Source organism: Diadema antillarum, unplaced genomic scaffold (assembly GCF_040938485.1).
Source record: "Diadema antillarum isolate AM-2024a unplaced genomic scaffold, OU_Dant_1.0 scf00000024, whole genome shotgun sequence".
Taxonomy (NCBI): domain Eukaryota; kingdom Metazoa; phylum Echinodermata; class Echinoidea; order Diadematoida; family Diadematidae; genus Diadema; species Diadema antillarum.
In genome coordinates this window covers 3,254,714-3,279,759 of record NW_027270913.1, presented here as the reverse complement: position 1 = coordinate 3,279,759, position 25,046 = coordinate 3,254,714, and the positions used below count along the sequence as shown (strand labels likewise).

General features: G+C 39.1%; 1 protein-coding gene across 1 annotated transcript; it reads left to right on the top strand.

Annotated features, from left to right (window-relative positions):
* The first annotated feature begins 1,225 nt into the window (after positions 1-1,225).
* LOC139733208 (sodium- and chloride-dependent glycine transporter 1-like) lies at positions 1,226-25,046 on the top strand. The gene is made up of 13 exons (XM_071644049.1): positions 1,226-1,469; positions 11,053-11,203; positions 13,249-13,380; positions 14,947-15,295; positions 15,714-15,846; positions 16,264-16,398; positions 16,966-17,069; positions 17,647-17,771; positions 19,651-19,772; positions 20,728-20,859; positions 21,799-22,014; positions 22,706-22,906; positions 24,516-25,046. Exons 1-13 carry the CDS (start codon positions 1,293-1,295, stop codon positions 24,771-24,773), a joined length of 2,235 nt encoding a protein of 744 aa, XP_071500150.1. The 5' UTR covers positions 1,226-1,292; the 3' UTR covers positions 24,774-25,046.

Genomic DNA, 25,046 nt, shown 5'->3' with positions numbered 1-25,046 from the left:
CTCGGGAAGTCGAGGAGATGAGATCCAAGGATCTCGCCTTCTCGTCTTCTCAATGGCTCTTGTAAGCTTCTGTATGTCACTTGACTGGGGCAAGTGCAGTTGGGGTTTGCTTGAAGATGATTTAATTTACCAATAATCAGAACATTTGCAAAAATTACGGATCATTGATCCATCGATTCTTTAAATGTACTGTACATGTATATACAATGTACTTACATCTGTTTGACTGAACAAGTAGTACTTAGTATATAAGCCTACATTGTGTATCTTTAAGATTACATACAATGTAATCATATTCATACATTGCATCCACTATCTGTCAATATGTATATAATTTTCTTTGTACTATATGTATATATATATATATATATATATATATATATATATATATATACACACACACACACACACACACACACACATATATATATATATATATATATATATATATGTAATATTAATGATAATAATAACAATGATAATGATAATAATAATACACTACCACATAGATAAACGGAAGGAGAGGGAGAGTGTGTGTGTATACATAATTGTGTATTGCAGTGTAGTCTTGCCAGCGCACACATACTGGTGCTCTTAGTTCTAGGCCTATACTGTATACTTCTAGCTTTGTAGGCCTAGGCCCTATATCAGGGCGAAATACATGTATACACATAACTACAAAGAAGAGAAATTAAAGGATGCATGTATGAATTTGATACTGTACACTTCTGTCTGATATAATACGCACAAATAAGAGACGCACATATACATGTATATATTATATATTTTTTATATGGAATGATATGGAATAATCATACATGACTATGCTGTAATTGTGATGATAATATATACTCCTGGATATACATGTTTATTGAATATACGCATGTACACGTACATGTATGTGTATGTGTATTATGATATACATGTATATATCATACTCGTATTTCATGATCATATACGTAGTGTCCATATAAATGTCATAATATATTGCGGACACGCGATTTCGTATTTGGTGAGTTGTTGCCGCGACGTGAGACGGCGAACAAGGAAACGTAACTTGCGCCCCCAGCGTTATGCGAACAACGATAATTATAAACCGTTGCAGTTCCGCAAAACCAATCGTACAGGGACACCATACTGTACAACAACAGCAACTGCGAAATTACTCCGTAAACCGCCGCGCGAGAGTAGTAGTCGTAGTCGTACGGTGGTCAAACAGATCCTTTGTTTTTCATGAGAAAGGCCGCTGAACTTTCAATCAATTCATCACCTCTCGTACCAAACAGTGGAACATGGCAGAAGATAGTAATGAAAGCAACATATCACCTTCCGAGCAGCACCCCACTGAGGCTGCTTCCACCACCACCACGGAAGCAACGGCCGCCACAGCCGAAGAAATGGCCGCCAGCACCGAAACAGCGGGTGAACCTCCTCCGTCCGTAGCCCGGGAAATGTCCCAGAGTGACCCGGTAAGTGAAGCGAGCGAGAGTGTTACTGCTGCATGCTGCTGCTGTTTTTGAGTGACAGGCTACATTCACTTTGTACAGCTGCGCTGCGAGTGGGACGATTTAGTGGTAGTATATATCTCTCTGTGATGATACACCACTGGTATATGACTCGAAAGCTGTGATGCGACTGTTCGAGGCTGTTATTAAGTTTGATTGCAAAATGTTGCTTTGCAGGCCTTCAGTATTTCAATTGACGTCAATGATATTGAACGTGATCGTGAAATGCATTCCGATCGACCGCGGTCATGAATGGGATTATAATCAACTGTGTCTATGCATGCGAGGGGCTTCCGGCGTATTCCATTGTCAACTCCACGAAATACATGGTACATACAGGGCACAGAAAATACACTATGCGAGCAGGGAGTTTGGAGGGATTTTCCATCTGCCTGTAATACACGCTCAGATTTCACAATGACGGTCTGTATAGGATTTACTTAACGTCGTTAATCTCGTTATCGGTACACAAAGTGTTAATAGGATTCAAGGTAGAGAAGACCCCAGAAAAATATATTATGGCGTAGGAACCTAGATGTTGATACGTCAGAAATGTATTGATATGACTATGGCATATATAGGAAAAAACAACTATTATTATATTTACTGTAGGAATCAGGGCCGGCGCAGTGTTTTCAAAAGTGTGGGGGCCCACTTCCGGGTTTCTTCACCTGACAAGCAAAAAAAAAAAAAAAAAAAAAAAAAAAAAGGGTCCTCAGCTCATTCTCTCCCCTCCCATTTCCAAGAGTTATAAAAAAAAGGTCTTCAGAGAAAACACATAACCTTACCGCCGCCACACTTCAAGATCTCTATCTATTTCTATTTTAGTGCCGCTTACGTACTTCCGGGTTGAAAAAAGTGTGGGGGCCGAAAGTGATGACACCTTATGTAGGCCTATTCCTTTGTATGGTGCACAAAAAAGTGTGGGAGCCCGAGCCCCCACGGCCCCCACGGCTGCGCCGGCCCTGGTAATGAACATTTCTCTTCCATCATGAGAATTGAGTCACATCATTGATCGGCAGAGGGAAGCTTGTGAAAATACCCGATCGCTTGAATGATGGAATCAGTTTTAAATAGTCTGGATTTATATCTGTCATGGTAGAGTTGATGACTAATCATGCACTATTAATCAACGTAATAATTATGTATCATTCCGATACTGCAGCCTTGGCTGCTGAGACACAAGGACGCAGTGTTTTTGTCCGAGAGCTAGATAATACTGGCCCACAGCTTTAACGTATTGACTTTTCCAATAATGGGTCCAGCTTCATGTCTCCGTTTATTCTTGAGCAAAGGGAAAGTGGGATAAAACGGACCTCGTAGATAAGGTGCACCCATCCCATTATCTCCATGAACTGGTCATAATAAATTGCCCAAGGAGTGTCGGTAAAAAAATCGCCACCAGCTGAGAAAAAAAGGTCTTTCCACAGGGCCAAGCACAAAATGAAGGGAAGGCCCTAATTTACCAGTGAATGATTTTACTTTCTGACTTTTGCGATAGTGACTTTGTTGCCAGGCATAAATGCGTCGAGTGATATAAATTCACATCTGTTTCAGTAGGGGTCACTGGGCGCGCGAGATGTCCTCTTTGGACAATAAAAGGACCCATGGGTCCGTTTGGCCCCGGTCGAAACAGCAATTCTTCCGACAAGGACTACTCTTGAATGCATTTTTCAGGATGAAGTGTGCCAACCCTATTACTAGATGCATTAATTTCCATGCGTGAGTAAAATATCTAGTTAAAACTTATAATTATTGTTGTTGTTACATGTGCCAACCCTTTAAGTGTATTGATTTCCATAATTACGTACAACAGTTGTAAAAGTAAGACAAAGATAGTTTCGATTGTTGTGTAGTGTTATTACATAACTATTGATTTAGTAATGACATCTTCGTTACTTTTATTTCAATCCGTATGTGTTCATTTGTTTTTTATTCAAATAACAATTGTGCCCGATATTTCGGTATCTGTCATCAAATAAAATAAACTTACACTATATATAATAACCCGACTTTCCTGGCTGTGAAAAAAAAATCCAGTATTGTCCTCCGGTATGCATATTTATCACAATAAACATCCTTTATTTGGATTACTGTATTTACTTAGGTTAGCTGGTGACGCCAAATCAAACATAAACAGGTAATAGAAAAGAGTTGTTTCCATTTCTGTTCCCTTGTCCATAACGGAAGTGTGTGCGTGTGTGTGTGTGTGTGTGTGTGTGTGTGTGTGTGTGTGTGTGTGTGTGTTGACAAGTACTCGGAAGACTGCGTGTAACCAATAACATCTGAGTTTTCATGAGTAGAGAAAAACAAAATTCTAAAACTCTTCCCAACTTTGATAATGATGCACATGCCGAATATGACTCCGGTACATGCATACATCGTGTATGAAGTTCGTGGTAACCCGCAACTAGTGACATCGCTTAAAATGACGATTGAGAAAATGTATTAAGCATTTCAACAGATTCTTTTCTTACAGCAAACCAAAAATACACTGGGGGCCTCATTGCTTAATAATGCGCAAACCAACCGTATAGTATCTGATGCCATGAATAGCCTGAATGTAGGGTGCCACTTTGGAACAAAGCTCTGTTAAACGCAGGAACTTACAAACAAACATACATTGAACAGCAGAACGACGAAAAAAAAAATATTTCGCTTTCGTGCCTCGGCGACATTTAATAATGGCGAGTAAAAAAAGAAGGAGAAAACATTTAAGTTGTTTACCCCAAAACGTTAGTATAATACTAACGTTAGTATCACACTAACTAATACGACAAACGTGGACAGATTTAGATCTGTACTTCAGCCTGTTATTTTGTGTAAGTTAAGATTTCCTGTAATCAAGAGTGTACAGTTTGTAGGCATTGATGATAATTCATATTAGCGTGACGTCAGTATGTGTATATTTAGTCGAATGACCGCATACGTCGGCATAGATTTGTATAGGAAAATAAATGTTAGTAAAAATATGTTGTACAAAAGTGTACTGTAATAAACGCAAACAAGGGAGAGTGACCAGGAATGTATAAATGTGAAACAATGAGCGAAGGAAATGGGATTCCATTGGGATCATTTAATTTTCTTTGGTCAATTTTCAGGCATAAAATTGTATTGTATCTAGTCTTATATGTCTCCTATGTCGTTTCCTCATTTACGGGAAAGTCCTGTCTATTGCCATTGGTACGAGAACCACTCTTTTTATCTGCTATTTAAGCTACCGTCTCGATCTGTTACGACTAGTATGGCTGTAGATACCATCATTGTAATAGAAAGATGGGCAAAGAAATTCAGGCTACCAGCATAAAATATCAATGATTAGCGCAGTTAAATTTAGAACTGGCTTTACGCGATTGTCTCCAAGATAGCGGCTGATGTACCTATACTGTATACTTATAATGAATGCATCTGTTGGATCATGCAAATCTCCCCGCCCCCCCCCCCCCCCGCTGATTCTTCCTGTATCTCATATATTGAAATACATACATATGACACACTTCTCATGAATTTGTTATTTGTTATTTGTTTTTTTGTTTTTTCCTGCAATCGATACGTCAGGTGCAGACCTGTATAGTTCGGGCAAAGGTCAAGGACTACTTTCCAGGGTATCAGGTGTTTTACGTGAAATGGAAAATCGTACCATATCATACATCGGTATAATGTACTATTTCATCGTTATCTGCCATCAGGGAGGGGATCTCTTACCATTTTCCTGCTTATACTCTATGTTTCTGTCGTCATCATTGCAATGGTGAAATGACAGTTGTGCACTGAAACAGATTTTACCACGTTTTTGTGGTTAGAAAACCTTTACACGTATAGATAGTATTCACTGAAATAGAGAAACAATATTCTTCTTCTTCGTCTTCTTCTTCTCCTGATTAAGTCTGCCTCCTTGAATAGGCTGAAGATTCTTGAAGATTCACGTTACTTGAATAAAGGAGCTGTTGAAATTTTTGTTCATTTGCCTTTTTTGTTAATTAATGAAAAAAAAATATTAAAAAAATCTTCATTACCATAACAACACTTTCATAGGAGATTTCTTGTAAATCCAAGTATCTCACGCGCAGTTCATATCAATAGGCAGTGCGGGTCACATGGCAATGTCGGAAATAGGGCTGATATGTTGTAGTTTTTTGTGCCCACGGAAGGCAGCAACAAGCTGTAGATGCCTACGGTCATAGGCGAGAGAGCATCAATCAGTATCTGCAGGTGCTTAAACAGCTTTGATGTATCATGGGTCTCTTCAGTTGCCATGTTACAGTTTATTGTCATCATTTGTTATTCTCCGGCGTATTATAATAGAATTCACAGTGACATGGCTTGGTGACTGAATCGATCCTCTTTCTATAGTAGAGACGTTGTAGTCCACGTTCGTGTTTCGCTCTGCCCTTCACAACCGATGCGGATCACATACTATGTCAAGGATTTCCATCCAAAGAGTAGCTAGATGTACTATACCGTCTTTGCCCTGTATGGCATGTCGTTCATCACACAGAGCTGCTGGTTAGGCTACACACGGTGAAACATGCCAGCAAAGCCTAGCTCCTTGTATTCATTATTTATCAATATGACATGTTCGTTTGCATGCTTGACAGCTTATAATTCATGCTGTGCATTGTGAGTAGGCTATTTAACAGTAGAATGAGTTCAGTTGAAATGCGGGCTATACGGGATGTACATTGTACAGATATAGGCCCTATATTTGAACAGTTACATGAAGTGGTTGAAAAACGTCTGTAGAAAGTACGAGTATCATTATCACCATTATTATCATGATAATCGTCAGTATTATTATCATTTTTATTATTATTATCATTGTTATTATTATTATTATCATCATTATTTATTGTTTTTATCATCATCAATATTACCGTTGCTTGTACTCGCATTGTACTACTACTTGCTACTGCTGTACCACTGAGTGAAATGCTTAGCCTACACGTATACTGTATGTAACATTATCAAAATGTACTATATAGGCCTAACTGTAGTTAGGAATTTTGGTAGTACTAGTATCAATTTTAATTATTTACTAAGAATCTAATAGCATTGTTTATTGAACGCGGGTGAATATTATCAATTTGATGGAATCATTATGCTCTATCAAGTTTTCGAATTCATCATTCATTCAAAATGATGATAGTCCTGAGAGAGGGTAAAAAAAAAAAATGTAGTTTCAAGTAGTATTAATTGTCTAAAGCAAACAGACACGGTTGTCCCACTAAATGATTGTGTGCGATTCCACTCCCTAGTGAAAGCACCAGAAAGGAAATTAAAAACCGTTTTTGATAACCTTTTATTTATTTATTTTTTATTTTTTTGCTTTCTCACCTTTCTGGTTGTTTGACTCCATATGATACTCTCTTCATGTAATTCAATGTGAAGATCAAGTGGAGTTTGCGTTTATTATTTTTTTTCTGTTATACGCAATAACACGACCACTGAACGTGCCTGGCAGGTAGACTAATTAACATGATGACGTCATGACATCATTGGTGAGGAACAGGGTGTCAAAAGTAGCTTTGAGGTGAAACTACTCTCACCTCTCCTGGCTCCTACACCTTTCCCTGCAAGGGGTTTGCATGATATATGGAAAGACAGGAACACTTACCCGCACCCCTGCTCGCCCACCTACACATAAATACATACACACAGACATACACAGACACACACTCAAACACACTCACATGCACACGCACATCCACACACCAGGCACGCATGCATTTTATTACACAAACGTTGGCATAATATTCAGATTCTTGCAGGACCTCAAACAGGAATTAGGATTTCTGTTAAATGCGGACGTGTTGACCAGATTTTGTGATATGTGCATTTTATCACTTTTAGTGATTAGTAAATTTGTGTGCTGTTTAAAGGGGAAATCCAGCCCAAATATAAGTTAGTCTGATAAGAACGAGTAAAATATTACGACTTCAGCTGTAAAATTTTGATCGAAATCTAGTAAAAAATAAGGAAGTTATGACATCGCTAATTTTCCAGGAAACAGTTCTTGAACGGTCAATATGAATATGTAAATGGCAAAGTGAGGATATCATCCCCTCATAACTTGCCATATAGTTTGTACATAAAATTTCGAAATTTCCAGTCTTTTTCATTCAAACGCAATTATGTCCAAGGCTCAAATCCTGGTAAATCAAGCTGATCACCATTCTGAAGTTATTCAACAAGGAATAGCATCATGTATCAGACTTCAATGACAGAAACATGGAATTTTCGTCATTTTTTTTTTACAGGATCAATGGAAAATTGTGAGGGTATGACATGTTTAGCTCACTCATTTGCATATTCATATCCACTGTACAAGAACTGTTTTGCATAAATTAACAAAACTTCAAAATGTCATCACTTATTTTCATCCGATTTCAGTCAAATATTTACCGTTGAACTCGTAAGATTTTACTGTTTTTTATCAGACTAACCTATATTTTGACTGGAATTTTCCTTTAATACTTAATTGTTCCTCTGCTTGCTGGAAGGCATTTTCTAGGAAGTAGAGTCATATCGATTATTATGTATTGTCATGACTGTCAGTGTACGATTTTTAATGTTAAATAATTTTGTAAATGCAACATTATTTTATGAAATATTTCGGTTTCAATGTTACGAGAAGCCCTTCAAAATTTGAAAGCATTATAAATTTAACCGAGAAAAATACAAGTTATGGAGTAAAGAGAAAGAATCTCGAGGCGGAGAGGAAAGGAAGGCATTATGCGATTTGTGTTTTCTGCTTATTCCATGTTGCTATGATGGGGAGATAATACGTCTTTCTAAAGAACTGTTTGAATGTTACCATTTAAGTGTCAGAAAATTTATACAAATGGGAAAGGAAATAAATGGTTGGTTGTGCATTCAATTCCCGAACAGAATTATGCATCCATAGAAAGACGTGATGACGACTAAAATCCTATGAGTCTAAGATTGGCGGTGTTGGCGATGTTATTGACCAGAGTAGGCCTATAGTATAGAAGAAAAAGGAGACACTGATACCAATACATAACACTAACAGTCTAATGTATATGCAATCCTGTGTTGGGAAGGTCGCAAGTAACATTAAAGGCCACCGCACACTAAGGTATAAGACTTTCGGTCGCACGACTGGCCGACTTTGGATCCGAAATAAATCACAATAGCCTCAGATTAAACACGCTTGTTTACTTCAGATCCAAAGTCGGTCAGTCTTGCGACCGAAAGTCATTATAGGGTGTGATGACCTTAATGTTAATATGAATAATGATTTCATTCTCCATTTGGGATTAGAATTTATTATTGTGTCATGTGTAGTTATCCTGCACGGAACTGTTGGATTGTACTTTCATGCCACTGCATGTATACTGTGTGCACTGCTGGAGTGCGCTGGGTGAAATTTCCGGGGAAACTTCCTCACAAACCGAGTAAGACCATCACACAAATTATTCTTTATGTCTCGGAGCAAGAAAAGTGCGACGGAATTCAGGGTCATTATTGTGAAGTGGCGGAAGTGTGCCTGGCGGAGCTGTGTGGAAAGACAGTACACTCGTTTCTTGTCTGGGGAAAAAAAAGCACACACACGCCCAAAAGTCTCATAAGTACTTGAAGAAAGAAAGGAAGGATATGTTGATTGGAAACTATATCATTATATCTTGTATTCTCTTCTGCGGATCAGGACATTATCGTTCAAGATGTGAAATAATTCATGTCAGTTTGGAATATTATAATTCAATACGCACATCTAGGAAGGGTTTTCGTTGCACGGTTTTACACAAACTACTTTGTCACACTACATTGTGTATAATGGTTAATAGGACATAGACAACTCAAAGAGAGAGAGAGAGAGAGATTCAATGATATTGCTGATGATAACAATGATAATGATGATAATGAATGGCACCTATGATAATGATAGTGATAGTAATACTCAATTTTATTATTCATTATTATGATAATGACATTGATAAACGCAGTGATAATTATTGTATCATTATCTTCCCTTCTTGCAGTGTTGCCCTCTTTATATAAGAGCTATTCCCCAAAGGGGTCTACCATCGCTTTTAGCCAAACATTACCAAACACCCATGAACAAATTGGTTTGACAGATTCGAACCTTTGATCTCCAGTTTTTGAGACACGAGCCACAGACACTCTGCTTCAGGTTGTCAGTGCTGGATATTGAGTCTGCATCATCGCTATCCGAAGTATTGTTTCCTGCACAGAATGTTATCGGTCAGGGGTAACGGTGCTCGTGCTGGTCCATGCCTACTATAATTTGATTGGGGTTTTTGTTGTTGTTTTTTAAGTTCGGTGTGAATTTCCTAATTGGGTTCCGAATAGAGTCATTCGTTGGCATCAGTCCTTTATGTAAGGATTGTCAGCATGGGCGTGTAGCATATTTCCACCGCTAGTTGATATTATGTAAGTGGTAAAGAAAGCAGTCAATTACATTCGAGACGAAGGGGATTGCATACGAGACACGTATGTCTTGTAAGGATTTAAATGATCCCTGAGCCTGGAAGTCAGACTAATTTCTCTCTCCTTTTGGTCAGGTGATGCTGCAGTGTAGTATGAATAAATTAACCTGACCGTGACGAACTATTACCGTAGTGACAAACGAGCCACACTACCAGCGCTTGCTTTAAATGCTGCCCAGGGACAAGGCAGGCGTGATGAGGAGCAGGTGATTACTTGCAGCAGCTCTCATTGAATGGAGTAGAAAAAGAGAATAAACATACGCACACATAATATTAAATACTAAGCACACACACAAACATACTCTCTAAAAAAAAATCGAGTGAAAATATTCACTCTTAAAAAGAGTATACAAAAAAGAGTGAATTTAGAGTGAAATTGGAGTGAATTTTGAGTGAAAATTTTCATTTTCACTCATTTTGGAGTGACCTCAGGGATCACTCGAAGATTTTGGAGTGATCCCTGACGTCACTCCAAAACGAGTGAAAATGAAAATTTTCACTCGAAATTCATTCCAATTTCACTCTGAATTCACTCTTTTTTGTATTCACTCTTTTTAAGAGTGAATATTTTCACTCGATTTTTTAGAGAGTACACAACAACAACAACAAAAGTCATTGTTTATACGAATTATCACTATACACGTACCCACACACCTCACCATCAAGAATCACACACATTGTGTAGTTTGAGTGGGTTGGAATCGAACGGTGATTATTTTTCATGTGCACTTATGTTCCTTAGATACTTGAGTAGGTGTTGGCGCTTATATAAGGCTGTCCACCAATATGTTGTTACAATGTTCAGTTTCATTTTTCTTCATAAAATTAAGGAATCATTTTGTAATGCAAACTGTGTTTCTTTTATCTGAACCTCCATTGAACACGATGAATATCTGCGTTGGTTTTTGTTTTTGTTTTTTTGCTTGATATGTATAATACATAATATAGGCCTATATGTAATACAAAATTTCAACATGTAATAATAATAATAATAATAATAATAATAATAATAATGATAATAATAATATCGATAATAACATTAAATCACTAATGAAGATTATCTTTCTCGTCACTCTCAGGAAGCTGTTCACGTGACAACGCCGGCCAAGCAGACGCAGCAGCGGGAAACATGGAGCCGTTCTCTGGACTTCGTCCTATCAAGCATGGGATTTGCCATAGGGCTCGGGAACGTATGGCGGTTCCCGTATCTCTGCTACAGGAACGGTGGCGGTAAGTATAATCATTATGTACAACCACCTGAAATCCCTGAACATTTACCTGCTCAATGTGCTGTTTTGTTGATTTGATTGTATTAACGCCAAATCCCACTTGATAAGGGGCGTGCTCTTTAAAATCACCTATATTCTCTCCGAGATTCTGAAAGTCAGTTTAATTATAAAGAATCTAATGGGTTCCCTGAGGCAATGTGTTAAAACACTCATCCAATATGACCCCCCCCATCCCTTTCCCGTAATTAATCAAATTCAATGCTGAACAGTCGACAATACCGACACTCATATATGGAGGGTTACGCACCAACTTTGATATGAAGATTGTAGATTCGCATACCGTTTGCAAAGTTATTGCATGTCATTTCCACACTGAGAATCGGAAGTCATTCTGAAACTTGATCCATAGTTCACTTTATTGTAATTTTGTAGTGTTTTGAACTTGGGGTCTTAACATCTAAGTGCCTCTTTAAATGGTACACGGTATTTTGTTGTTGATTCAGGCGTTGTTTGTGCGAAACTGTATCAACAATCAGTAAAATTCCATGCACTTATATGCATTATGCTCGCCCTTGTGTTAAAACACTCATCCAATATGACCCCCCCATCCCTTTCCCGTAATTAATCAAATTCAATGCTGAACAGTCGACAATACCGACACTCATATGGAGGGTTACGCACCAACTTTGATATGAAGATTGTAGATTCGCATACCGTTTGCAAAGTTATTGCATGTCATTTCCACACTGAGAATCGGAAGTCATTCTGAAACTTGATCCATAGTTCACTTTATTGTAATTTTGTAGTGTTTTGAACTTGGGGTCTTAACATCTAAGTGCCTCTTTAAATGGTACACGGTATTTTGTTGTTGATTCAGGCGTTGTTTGTGCGAAACTGTATCAACAATCAGTAAAATTCCATGCACTTATATGCATTATGCTCGCCCTTGAGAAAACTCAAAGGTAAACAACGCACAATCAGTGAGCTGTTGCTCAAAGATAAAAGTCAATACTCGCGGTATTCCCCATCCATCAGTAGTGCATACTTAACTCCCAAAGCGAGATCATGTAAAATTGAGAAATTCAGAGAGAGAGAGAGAGAGAGAGAGAGAGAGGTTGAAACATGGGCAATAAGAGGTAGATATAGATACATGTAGATAGAGAGATAGAATAATAGACGGACACAGATAGATCGATAGCATGAGTGATACACGGATACGTAGGGGGGAAAAAAAGAGAATAAAAAATAATGTTACAATAACGTCTGGTAATATCCCGCAAATAAGAGCGTATTACATTGTGGTGGCTGCCAAGTTCTCTGCCTACATTGCGTTCATTATAATGCACATGTCGCTCTTGTATACCACCCACGTCTGATATACATTTGTACAGGCCCGCTACGTTTTATTCGGAACGAATTAACGCAAATCTACCGCCAAGCTCTATCTCAGTGAAAGGGAATATGCTTAAATGTCCCTTGATGATTTTTTATAAGTTATTGTTTGGGCTTACGTGGTTCACGAGGAAGACAGGGTTTTACGAGACCATTATAGACATGATTATCCGAGCCGCAGGCTAGATTATTACCACATGCACCGCAGGACCAACACATTGTCGTTAGCAGATCGTTATAGCATTCTCTGGAGATAGTAAAATCATTGGTGTGTGTGATGCAACCACTAGGAATATCTAATTATACTTAATTATTTCCGAACTTTTTGTGTGGTATCTCCTTATGTGACTAGATTACCGGTGAAGCGTTATTCATTAGGTCAAATTACATCCAAGCTGCCTGTTCTAAATCTGCTTAAACAGTTGTGAGTCATCCAAAATATGACTCAATCAGAAAACGTTTTTAGTGTGTGATTAAATCGCGAAATATGTAAGGAGTAGAAATGTTGCTTTGTTTCTAGACGTGAAGATTTAGTCATGACAGTAATTATCGGTAGTTATGCTAGTCGTGACTAAGATTCACAAATCACTGGCAAGCCTAGCAATGGTGTCGATAAACAAATGTTAACCACTTCATTTTCTGTGCTTGTAACAGGTGCTTTTCTGTTACCATACGTACTGATGTTATTCCTGGCGGGTCTACCACTCTACTTCATGGAGGTTGCTCTGGGTCAATACAGCAGCAGCAGTCTTCTCAAAGTCTGGCGGGCCGTCCCACCCATGAGAGGTGAGCACCAGTCTTCCTTTTAGGGAATTTCCCCTACATTGTCTCAGCGGTACAAGCGAATCTCCCAGCAGTGGTTGCATCTCTTCAGTCATACGATGATGACTCACTGTCCAAAGAAGACTGAGTATACATCATAAGAAATATCCCAATGCAACGTTGAAATATCACTAATCTGTCCGTCCTTGCATTATACCATCAAGCACAAGAGAGCAGGGAAGTGCAATGTTGAAAAACGAAGGTATTATGTAATAATAAGCGAGCGTCTCATATTCGTTGTACAATGTAGGTTGCCCTACTTCAAATTTGGCGAGCCATCTTTTTTATCATTTTAAAGTCCTTTGTCGACTTTGTCATTGCTAGTTCATAGCTGTTTGAATCAGTAACGTGTCAAAATCATGTGCTTGTTTTGTGTTTGTTGGTATGTTCGTTTATCTTGCAGATCTTGCATGTCACCTTACAATCATACACCTCGCTTCTTATGATTCATCACATGTCTCTATTGCATTGAATGTGTGAACCTTGTCTGTAAGGCCATCTTTAAACGTCACTGACCTCATGCACTAACGGGTTGCTGCAAGTAATGACAAGAATGTGCTAATTTATAGAAAGTCATGAAAGTACGTCATCAGGTACTGAAGACCTTTTCCTGTCCCTTTGCTCTATTTATTGCCATTATTTTCTTTATTATTATTATCATCATACATAGTTGCATAATTTGTCAACATGTTCGTTGTAATCATCTTTGTTGTAACGGCGTTACAACGTTGTGGTTTAGCGTATTGCAATAATATGACTAGTATGAAGCAACTTCCAACAACATTAAATCTTTCGAATGCATGGTGTGCGTTTGTGTGTGTGTGTGTGTGTGCTCTCGTATGTTTGTGTATTTGTCTATTCTACCATTCGTCAAGCTGCACTGATGGCAAGTCATAAATACTGATGTTTGCATAATCCATATTCAAGACATCTACTGCGAAGAGCCGATCTTGATGACTACACTATTATCATCTTCAAAAGAGAGGGAGAGAGAGAGAAAAAAAACAACAACAACAACACCGTCAACCATCAGTGATAGATCCGAATTAGAGCGATGCATGTAATACCTGCCTTTAATGACCTAATTAATCCACGATTTTCATATATCGTAAATGTGTCCTGCATTTTTCTCGTTGTTCTCAAAGCTGGAGGAGATACACCCAAAACCCTTAATATTCCGAGTCTGTTCTCCTGAAAAGAAAAAGCCCTCCCTCATTACGTGCAAACTTATGGCTAAACTGATAAAAGCCATTTACAAGACACAGTTCGTTATGAACGATGAATGCAACGGAGATCGCAAAATGCCGTTATGCCCTGTATGAATGCCCACTCTTTATGTTTCCTTATTTTCCTCTCATGATCAAACCGAAACTTTTTGCGAAAGTTGTACTTAGTATGTGGTCACAACTTCAAACGTGCTCAGGTCTTTTGTTCACTAATGTCGTCATCCCAGTGATGTAATATGTGAGAATGAAGATGAGAATGTGTAATGGTTTGGTTTCTTTTTGCATACTCTCTTGTCACTCCTAGGTCTTGGGTACGGTCAGCTGTTCATCGCATTCTACGTTTCTATATTCTACAACGTCATCCTTGCCTACTGCTTCTACTACTTCTTTGCCTCCTTCACCAGTCGTTTGCCGTGGATTGGCTGTCAGAACGGCTGGAACACACAGTTCTGTAGCGAGCTCTTCGACATGTGCATAGAAAACGATGGCATAGTGACGGACGACACGAACTGCACAAAGCTTGAAGCCTTGGGGCAAGACGAGCTCTTGCATTACAACATCAGCATTAACCGGGGCACGGGGACTTTTAACCTCAGTCTGTATACGGACCCCTTTATCCACCAGAGGGCACTACCCAGTCAGGAATATTGGAAGTAGGTACCTCGGGTATATGGGTCCATGCAGTAAAGCGAAAATGACGTAGGGCAAATTTCTCAAGTATAACGTATGTGATCAGAATTGTAACAATCCATTGTAACAATCCAGGGAATGTATGTGTTCCGTAACTTGTGAAAATGACTTGACAATCATATTACAAATAGCAACAAGACGATTTTATAGTACATAAGTTCCACACAGTTTTGACTATTTTAGAGCATCTCATTAATAATTGATGGAGTACAGCATAACATAACATGATGTCAAGTGAGCTTGAAAAAACAGGTTGTCTGTTTTTTTATCCTCATGCGATGTCCTTCCCCATTTGATTATAACTGCCTATTTATTAAATTCTCTACATTCAGAATATAGTGTAATGAGCATCCGCTCTGTGGTGTGTTTTTTTTCTTCCAGACACCAAGTGCTTCAGGAATCCGGTAGCATAAACCAGTCAGGAACATTGGTGTGGCAGCTCTTACTGTGCCTTCTCTTCGCGTGGATTGTTATTTTTCTCTGCCTCATCAAGGGTGTCAAATCTGCTGGAAAGGTATAGGAAGTAGAAAATCTCTTTCTCATCTTTCAAGTGGGGATTATGTCAGAAATGGAAACTGTTATTTCCTCCTAAAAGATTGGTGGTGATGCGGTTTTATGGTGTGTCACACAAACGGTACGTGTGCGGTTTATCGTCACCATCTTCTCGAAGTTGTAACAATTGGGGGCTTGTCCGGGAACCGATTCATGCTTACACTATTTATCATAAGTGCGTATTCGTAACAAGATACTGATCCGATAAAACGTAATAGTAGTAGTAGTAGTAGCAGTAGGACCAACTAGCTCTAATTGTAGTAGAGTAGCAGTTTACCCTGCATTTATACACATTTCCCCTGTTAGTAGTAGAGTGAGAAATTACTCTCCCCGTTTATTATAATAGATGTATCATGGTTCTCTGTCTCTTTACCAACAGGTGGTGTATTTTACGGCCATCTTCCCATTCATTGTGCTCTTCATACTCCTTATCCGAGCCGTAACACTTCCAGGTCACGACCAAGGCATCAGATACTACATATACCCAGAATGGAGTCGCCTTGGCCACGCAGTGGTGCGTATCAACGGTGATATTTGCTCGCTTTGGGGGCCAAACTTTGGTAGATCTTCATTTCCATCGTCACGAGTGTAAAAATTCCTCGCAATCTTTTTCCATCGAGACACGCTAACGCTTGACGGAGGATATATTTCCAATGATTTTTTTTCAATCAATTATTAAGGATCATCGTTTATCATTATTATTGATAATCTGACAATAGTTACGATGAAATGTTACTATAATGAGAATGATAATAATTGTGATAATGATAATAATCATACTAACAATGATAGAATTAATACTAATGAAAATATAATTACTGTTGTGATAATTATCGTTATGATTGTTGATATTCTCTTCAAACTGTTTACAGGGTGTGAAAGCAGATTATGTCATTATTGGTTCACACTGTATCCACCCGTCAGATCTATCTATGTAGGCCCTACAATGTTTAGTGCCCAATATTGCGATATTACCATCATTGATAGTAATTGCCATTACAAAGGTGTTACTGGCTTTACGACTTAACTTAATTTTCATCAGTGTATTACTCTGCTCCACCACCCTCAAACCTCAATACAGATATGGCGGGATGCAGCGGTTCAGATTTTCTTCTCACTTGGTGCCGGTGGAGGCGGGCTTCTCACCCTTGCCTCTTACAATAAATTCCGAAGCAACTGCTATTTGTAAGTATAGCCAAATTATCTCGTAGCATTGCTTACAATTCCTTATTCTGTACTTCGAGTGTGTTATCATCCTCTTCACTACAGGTCGCATCTTATTCCTAATGATAAAAAAAAAAGGCAAAAGGTGTATATGCCTACTAAAGTAAAGCCCAGGTTCAACAATTAACGAATTGTCATCGGAGATATTGAATCAGGACTGATAGCAGATAATCTGTAGTTTGCTCTGTCTATTCTTTAGTGATCTGTAGCGTTACAGGAAATGAAAACAGGTATTCCACAACATGCCGTGCATGGCATCGGGGTTTTGTGGTGCGACATTCAAAGCTGATATGCAGGGGAATAATGACGGGACTCCGCTAGGAGAAAACATGAAGTAAGAAAACTTTCCAACGACCATGTCGCGGCATATTCTTCCTAAAATCCCTCTAGTCTTGCAACCGGAAGTCGGAATTTTAAGAAGCATGGTGGGGTTGTACAGTAAGTTAAATGTGCATCTTCAGTGGTGTAAAGCGCCTACACATTTCTGTATTGCCGCTATTGTCATTGCTGTTTCTGCGCTGTTTTGTTCTGATTGCAGTAATTCCTTGTTTGTGGCGATCATCAACTGCGTGACGAGTTTCGTCTCGGGCTTCATGATCTTCGCCATTGTAGGTCACATGGCGTTCAAACTCGGCAAGACAGTTAAGGACTTCGCCCAAGATGGTAACATCAATGTTTTTTTTTTTTTTCATAAACAAATTGTATTCTCTTATCAGCATTCAGGTACATATAAATGACACATCATAATTGTATTTATAGTACATAAAATGAATAATACAATTTTGACAGGCAGCCACATAGATATGAATAACATTACAGTTAATATTGATTTCAAAATCTTTGGTTTTTTTTTTTTTTCTCCAGACATTTATTCTTCTACTTTCTTCGCGTGCTTAAAAAATAACAGCAATGTTTGATAGCCGTTAAAGGTAATCTATTCCTTCCGCAAACATCATGACATTTTGCGTGGTTGAAGAATAAAGTCTACCATAATCGTGCATAAAAGATTACGATGATACACGGTCATACACCTCAGCGATTCCCTTAAAAGAGGAAGAAATTAAAAAATAACCCCGTGTCATTCGAGAACACGCTCCCCTTCTGACCAGATAATAACGGATATATTTTTTTTTCGGGGTCCGAATAGAGTATCAGTTAACGTCGATATTATTGTTTCTCCTCCGTCATAAGACAATCTCTGTGACAGATTTATTATTTTGAGGAAAAGTCTGTTTTACTTATCTCTCGTACCAGCTTATGAAAGGAGTCCAATTAGGGTTGCAAACGGGACACACGAAATTTAAGTAAACTTTTGGGTTTGATGTACTCGTAGGGTTCAGAGGTTGAGGACGGGTAGTCAAGAAGCATTTTCTTAACTCTAACCAGGCCGGGCTTTTTGGGGTGTTCTGTGGCCGGGAGAGGGTTGATTCAACTCCCTCCCCCGAGATCTCGGCCGTCGATCGCGCAATCGCCATGAAAATTGGCACATGCATTACCTGTGGCGTAATCTACCAAACTTAACCAAAGAAAATTGAAATTTTTATTATATTGATTAATTATGCTAATATATGCATAAAATCATACATTTTGCTGTACATCAGAGAGTAAAGCTCCTAGAATCCTAATTTTTGGTGATAACATTCTTTGTAGCCTTCCTAACAATGTACCTGAAAAAATCTGGTATCAAAATTAATTTCTTATGTGTTTTATTGTTTTATGAATTTCTTATGTATTTCTTTGTTTTCAACCTTTTGTTTTTATCATTTTTTCGCAAAATTTGTGACAGAACCTATTTCAAGCATAATCATGCTGAAATTAATTGATTTCAGCCAATGCAAGTGAAAATAATCATATCTTTATGAATAAGGTGAGAAAACTCCATTTGCATAGACTTTATACACCAAATCACGTTTTTGAGCCATTTTCGGTCTGACAGGCATGTATAAAAGGTCGTGCGAAAATGGTGTCAAAAGATGTGCGAGACTTGAAAGTAAAAAGTCAGCGAACGGTCAAAAAATTTCACATGGCGGAATAGTGGTGAAAAATGTCGAGGGGGGGGGGGGGTTGATACAACCCCCGCCCTTTTAGGGTTAAGAAATGAGTCGTATGTCCGACAGCCTATAAACTTATAAATTAGTTTATCCAATATAGCACGTATTTGTTGTATGTCCTACAGTCTGTAAACCTATCAATTACTTTATCCAGGATAGTACAATTGTACTTGTAATTGTTCGTTTCTAAACTATGCATAGCCTGTATGAAAAGTTCGGGGTGCAGGGGTTGGTAGGAGCTGGTAGGCAAAAGCAGCGGAAGAATTTTTTATTGAGAGAGGTGTAAAAAAGTCATTTTTATTTCAAGATTTGAATACAATTCACGTATGAATTGAACGAGTAGAGGTAAATTTTCCCTGAGAGTACCGTTGACTGAATAAGTGTAAGTCTGATATAAACAGAACGTTAATGCGCAGGAGCCAATGAAATGGTATGACATTAAGTGATTGTAGATGCCTTCCACAAGGTAAATTATATTTTGCTCCTGTCAGATTTGTCAGGTTTTGGGCTGGTCTTCGTTGCTTGTCCCGAGGCGTTGACCAAGCTTCCCGGAGCCCCGTTCTGGTCTTTGATGTTCTTCTTTATGCTGATTCTTTTAGCTGTCGACAGTCAGGTAAATGTTTTCTCCACAGCATCGCGGAATCCTACATTTCTTGTGCAGAAAGATACCGCGCTCTAAAGCACTGTGTTATAATTTTCCATCCAATAGTTTTTGAAGGACGGTGTGACATGTATTATGCGCCTGTTCAAATGGAAATAAGCCAAAACGACTTTCGGGGTCTAGTTGCTCGAAACTGGTCAATAATTACTAAACCTAAGTTCAAACGTTTGTCCCAAAGTCATATGATCAAAAGTCTTATGAAATTTTCCTCTATTAAAAAAAAAGAAAGATTTATTTCCTTCGGATTGAGAGCAGAGTTGCAATAATATAGGTATTGATTTGATATACTTGATTTGACATATTTGAGTATATCAAATCATGGAGTGTGGCAGTCTCTGAATGGTCAACCGAAGTATAATATTGTGATATATAATATGTGAGATTCCCCCGCTGTATTTTATAGTTATATTACTTATGTGCAACATGACGCTCAACCAGCCACACAAACCTTACAAGAGCTCAAATTTTTCCTCTTGTTCTTCAGATCGATCATGACACTTTGTAAAGGACGAGATTTTTTCTCTCTCTTTCTCTTCCGTTCCCCAATTAAGTTACAACAAATAATTCTTGTATGTTGATTCAGTGAAGGAAGGGATCACCTTGTTTGTCGGGTCAAGGGCAAATCATTAACCCGTTTCCTGCCAACATCTGAAGTCTTCATATATTTTGCACGAGACCGCCAATGGGTTCAGTGACATGCCTACACTAAAACTCGAAAGTATGGTTAAACGATAGAAGTATTAGTCATGACATATCATAAAGTTAGTTTTAGTATCCTTATATGCACCTGCATCTTATCTTAAATGTATATATATATATATATATATATATATATATATATATATATTTAATATAAGGCAATGAATTTGTCAGCATACTCAATAAATCTGTCTCTTTTGTTCTCCAGTTCGTGGGAGTGGAAATAATCGTTTCCGTCATCGTCGACCAGTTTCCGGAACGGTTGCGACCGCTCCGAACTCAAGTTACGGGTGCTCTGTGCTTCTTTATGTTCCTTTTGGGCCTACCGTTTGTCTCCAATGTGAGTCTGCCATCCGACGAAGAATCGTCTGCATGTTCAAAGAATTCGTTACTGAATAATTTCTTATCATGCTGATATGGAATATGTTTGCAAATTACTGGGGTTGGGATGATGTTAGTACACCCGAATCTTTCGCTCTTCCGCGTATGGAATATATCACGTCACTCCAATAAGAGAATTAAAGATTTGAACGTTCCCATATTTCTCCCAGCTATGGTTAGATCTTTCTGTTAAGAACTGCAGGTATTTTGTAAATCAAAATGATGAATCATTTTACATTGCTACAGATGTAACTGTACTCTTCTAATTAATATACAGTAGTTATGATTTTGTTTTGTCGAACTTAATGTACGGTTGGGTACACTTAAACTTATGAAGGCTGCTCATTTCTTAATCTGTTCAGTAATGTCAAATGTAATGATTTCTTAAGGGTTACTGCAGTCATCTTAAAATTATATGACATTCGAGCAAAGCGGAGTGATAAGGAATCAATTGATATGATTTCGTAATATTTCATTAGCAAACGATTTAATAAAACTTGGCGGTGTTGAGGTAGTTGTGATGTAGTACCCCCATTCCTCAGAGATTTTCTCTCATCGGTCACTTGTCGCAAGCAAAGTTTATTGCTTCAGACCACTCACCTAAGTGCATCGGATTGCAGTCTGATGAATCCGACTTGTGCTGGTCGACTGTCAGGTCAGTGCCAGGCACGCCAGATGTGATCCGATGAGGCAAGATCGTCCGATAAGGATCACACGCGACATGTCTGACACTGACACTGGCCAGCACAAGTCGGGTTCATCAGACTGCGATCCGATACACATCAATGGTTGGCCAGAAGCAGTAAACTTTGCTTCCGACGAGTGACCGATGAGAAAAAAAAAATCTTTGGAATGGAGGTATTACCGATCTTCTAACTCTGCGAATCGTTTCTTTCAGGCCGGTGGTTACTGGATGTCGCTTTTCAACCACTACGCCGTCAGCTTTGTCCCCATCGTGGCCGGCATCCTCTTCTCCACCATCATCAGTTTGGTCTACGGCTACAGACGTTTCCTCAACGATATTAGGGCTATGATCGGCTCTGTGATTGTAGATCACATTCACTTTTACTACTGGCCTATTATGTGGGTGCTGGTAACTCCGCTGACCCTTGGGGTAAGTCTGGCCGATATATTAATAGCTGTAGTCACCGGGACTGGTTATTACTTGTGCCACCGAAACTACCTAAGTCTATGAATATAACTCTACTGACACCTACCAATGTATCCTCAATAACAGCTTCTTCTTTTTTTTTCGGCCACGGCTACCATGACTAACTACTTCGACTTCATTGCTATCATTTATTCTGATACAACTCGACCTGTTTTACTAGCGACTGCAAAAAAACATTACTTTAGTAACTGCTACAACTACTACTTCTTCTTTTACTTCTTCTTCTTCTTTTTCTGACCCTATTATTGTACTTTTTCTAATTTGCTAATAAAATTTCTTTGAGGAGAAAAAAACACCAGGAAATATCAAATCAACACCATGTAGTGTCATTGAAGAATTGATATTACCGCAGTGTCAAAATATCACCTGCTACAGTGTCAAATTAACACCACAAAGTGCCAGGTGAACACTTTTCAACACCATCACAACTGTACTTTCTTCACCTGTCGGTGTGATCCTCTATTCATTGACACTTGATCGGTGTTAGATTTAACATCCATGATGTTAAACTCAACACAGTTTTTTTTTTTTTTTCAGCGTAGAAAAATTTAGCCGTCAAATGTTTGCCTTGATCGTAAATCACTGTACTTTAAGTTTTTTGGCATGTTTTTCCTCTTTTTCACGACCCAATCAGGTGGTGTTGATATGTCACTGGGCAACGTACGAACAGCCAACGTACAACGGGAAACCCTTCCCGGGATGGGCGACGGCCATTGGCTACCTCATGATGCTGTCTGCGCTCCTTTGTTTTCCCGCCTTCTGGATCTTCGACTTCTTCTTCCAAAAGCCTGGGGTCCCGACGGCTGAATTCCTCACACCCAGAGCTCTCCTTCAGGTATATAGAGTGTTACCGAAAGGTGGCCGAGTGTAGTGGGGTGGTGGTGATAGACCGGGGTTTTATTTGAAGTCTGTATTATGTCGGAATGGGGTGGTGGGCTTGTGCGAGTGACATCGTGGGCTGGAGTTTAATGGAACTGCAACTGGACGGGGTCATGGTTAAGACGTGTTTGATGTGATGTGATGTGATGTGATGTGATGGGTGTGTTGGCACTCGATTGTGGTTTAATTAAATGGCATTGTGGGGTGTGCTGGCATCTCGCTCTGGGGTTCGATACAGTGCGATTGTGGCTTTGGGCTTTGATTGGGTGGTGGCACCAGCTTTGATATTGCTGTACAAAAAGCATGGACGAAGCCGTCAAATGTGTTATGTCAGTGATTTAGCTTGAGAGTCGCATAAGCTGTTTTAAAGTTAATCTGATTTTCTGTGTGACTTTCTCAAGTCACTTTGTGACCAACTGATATTCATAATATCTAGACCATTCCTGTACGTTGATGTGACGTACTGCTTTACTTACTAACTCTGCTACTATTTACTAACTCTACTACTATTTACTAACTCTACATAGATAAAGAAAGATAATCATAGTAGCTCCAGTTGATGTGTTTGACGTCCATGTTTTTTTATTTTGTCTTAACATTGTCATGTCACGTATTGTGGAATGTCTGCATGTCATATTTTCACTTTTCCAGATTCGTGTGAGCAAATCCATGATGAGTGATTCAGAGGAAAAGAATATCATGATCTAAATGAAAATCGGAGTGAAAATAACAATGATATAATCAGCACCTTCTCAGAAAAAGGATCGTAATCCTCCTTTAAAAGCTGTTGTTGCTGTCTTTACCTCGCACTTTTGTAAAGGTTAACAAAATACTGACCAATGTTTGAACGCGCACCATTAACTGAGAAAAGTAACAATGAAAAACACAATTTTAATTGGTTCAGTGTGCCATTAATGTTTTTGCTGATTTGTCGAATTATTTGTCTAAATGCACAGCGAGAGCGGGATACTTGTTGTCGTAACTCGCATGGCATCACCTAAATTCAATATTCGTATCACTTGTTTGCACGCGTGTGCCATTTTGAGAACTGAACCTTCAAAAATGTTGAATCAATAACGCGCTCCTGATAAACTACTATTGTATCTTTGTGCATGTGCTGATTATTTACATCGAAATGTCAATGTCGGAGATATCTCCTGGATTTGCACTATATCGAATCGATTTCTCGGTGTCGGTGTCACTAACACCTTGTGATTTTTGTCTCATCAGCGCCTAGCTCTGATCGCCAGACCGAAGGAGTCGTGGGGTCCGATGCTGCCTGAAAACAGATTACATTCCTGGCAGGTCCACGAGAAGAACGGAACCACGATGGGCGGGAAATTGCACCTGAGAGATACTGGGGAAGCCGACGTCGTCCCCATGGAAACAGCAGGACGGCTGCTCACATGACCTGAACAAAATGCGACTTGCTCCTTATATGTGACCTAGTTCGTACTGTGGTTGGATGGTGTGCTATTATAGACTAGTCTATGTGTGTAGGTGGATTGGGATCGAGTGGCTTTAAAGCTAACGTGCATTTGACATTTTTGTTGTTTTACAATTAGCGTTTGATACTCATCACAAGGCCCAGGGATTCATGGGGCCCTTTACTGCCTGCGGACAGGTTACATTCATGGGAAGTACACGAGAAGAACGGGACTTCGATGGGAGGTACTTTAAACGCGGGGAGCGGCAACACCACCGGACCAGGCCTCGTTCCCATGGAAACGCCTGCTCGGGAGGAGCCGGATGGGCATGCCCCTCGATCTTTTCTTTATGCTGTGTTCCACAACGAAGGGCCCGTGAGTGACACCATTGCCTGAAAGGTAATAGATTGAGAATATAGGAGCAAACAGCTTGGGACGGTCTTACACGGCGATTGGAGGCGGATTCTTCATCGATTTGATTAATATCAAGTAGGAAATTATACGGGTATTTCCCCAACACCATGCACATGATCACAAACACGAATTTAATATGTGGCTCATAATCTTCACGACGTAAATGCACTACTCTGCACCTTCCAGTCATGAATGTATGATCGCATGACTCCATGTTCTCTAAAAAGTTGTATCTGCTGCAGTGGTCTCGAATAT

What these genes read in the sequence shown, in the direction of transcription:
- LOC139733208 (XM_071644049.1), top strand. Translation starts at nt 1,293, where the DNA reads ATGGCAGAAGATAGTAATGAAAGCAACATATCACCTTCCGAGCAGCAC. An exon ending in GTGTCAAATCTGCTGGAAAG is followed by an intron (nt 15,847 to 16,263) that starts GTATAGGAAGTA and finishes CTTTACCAACAG; the next exon opens with GTGGTGTATTTTACGGCCAT. An exon ending in TTCCGAAGCAACTGCTATTT is followed by an intron (nt 17,070 to 17,646) that starts GTAAGTATAGCC and finishes TTCTGATTGCAG; the next exon opens with TAATTCCTTGTTTGTGGCGA.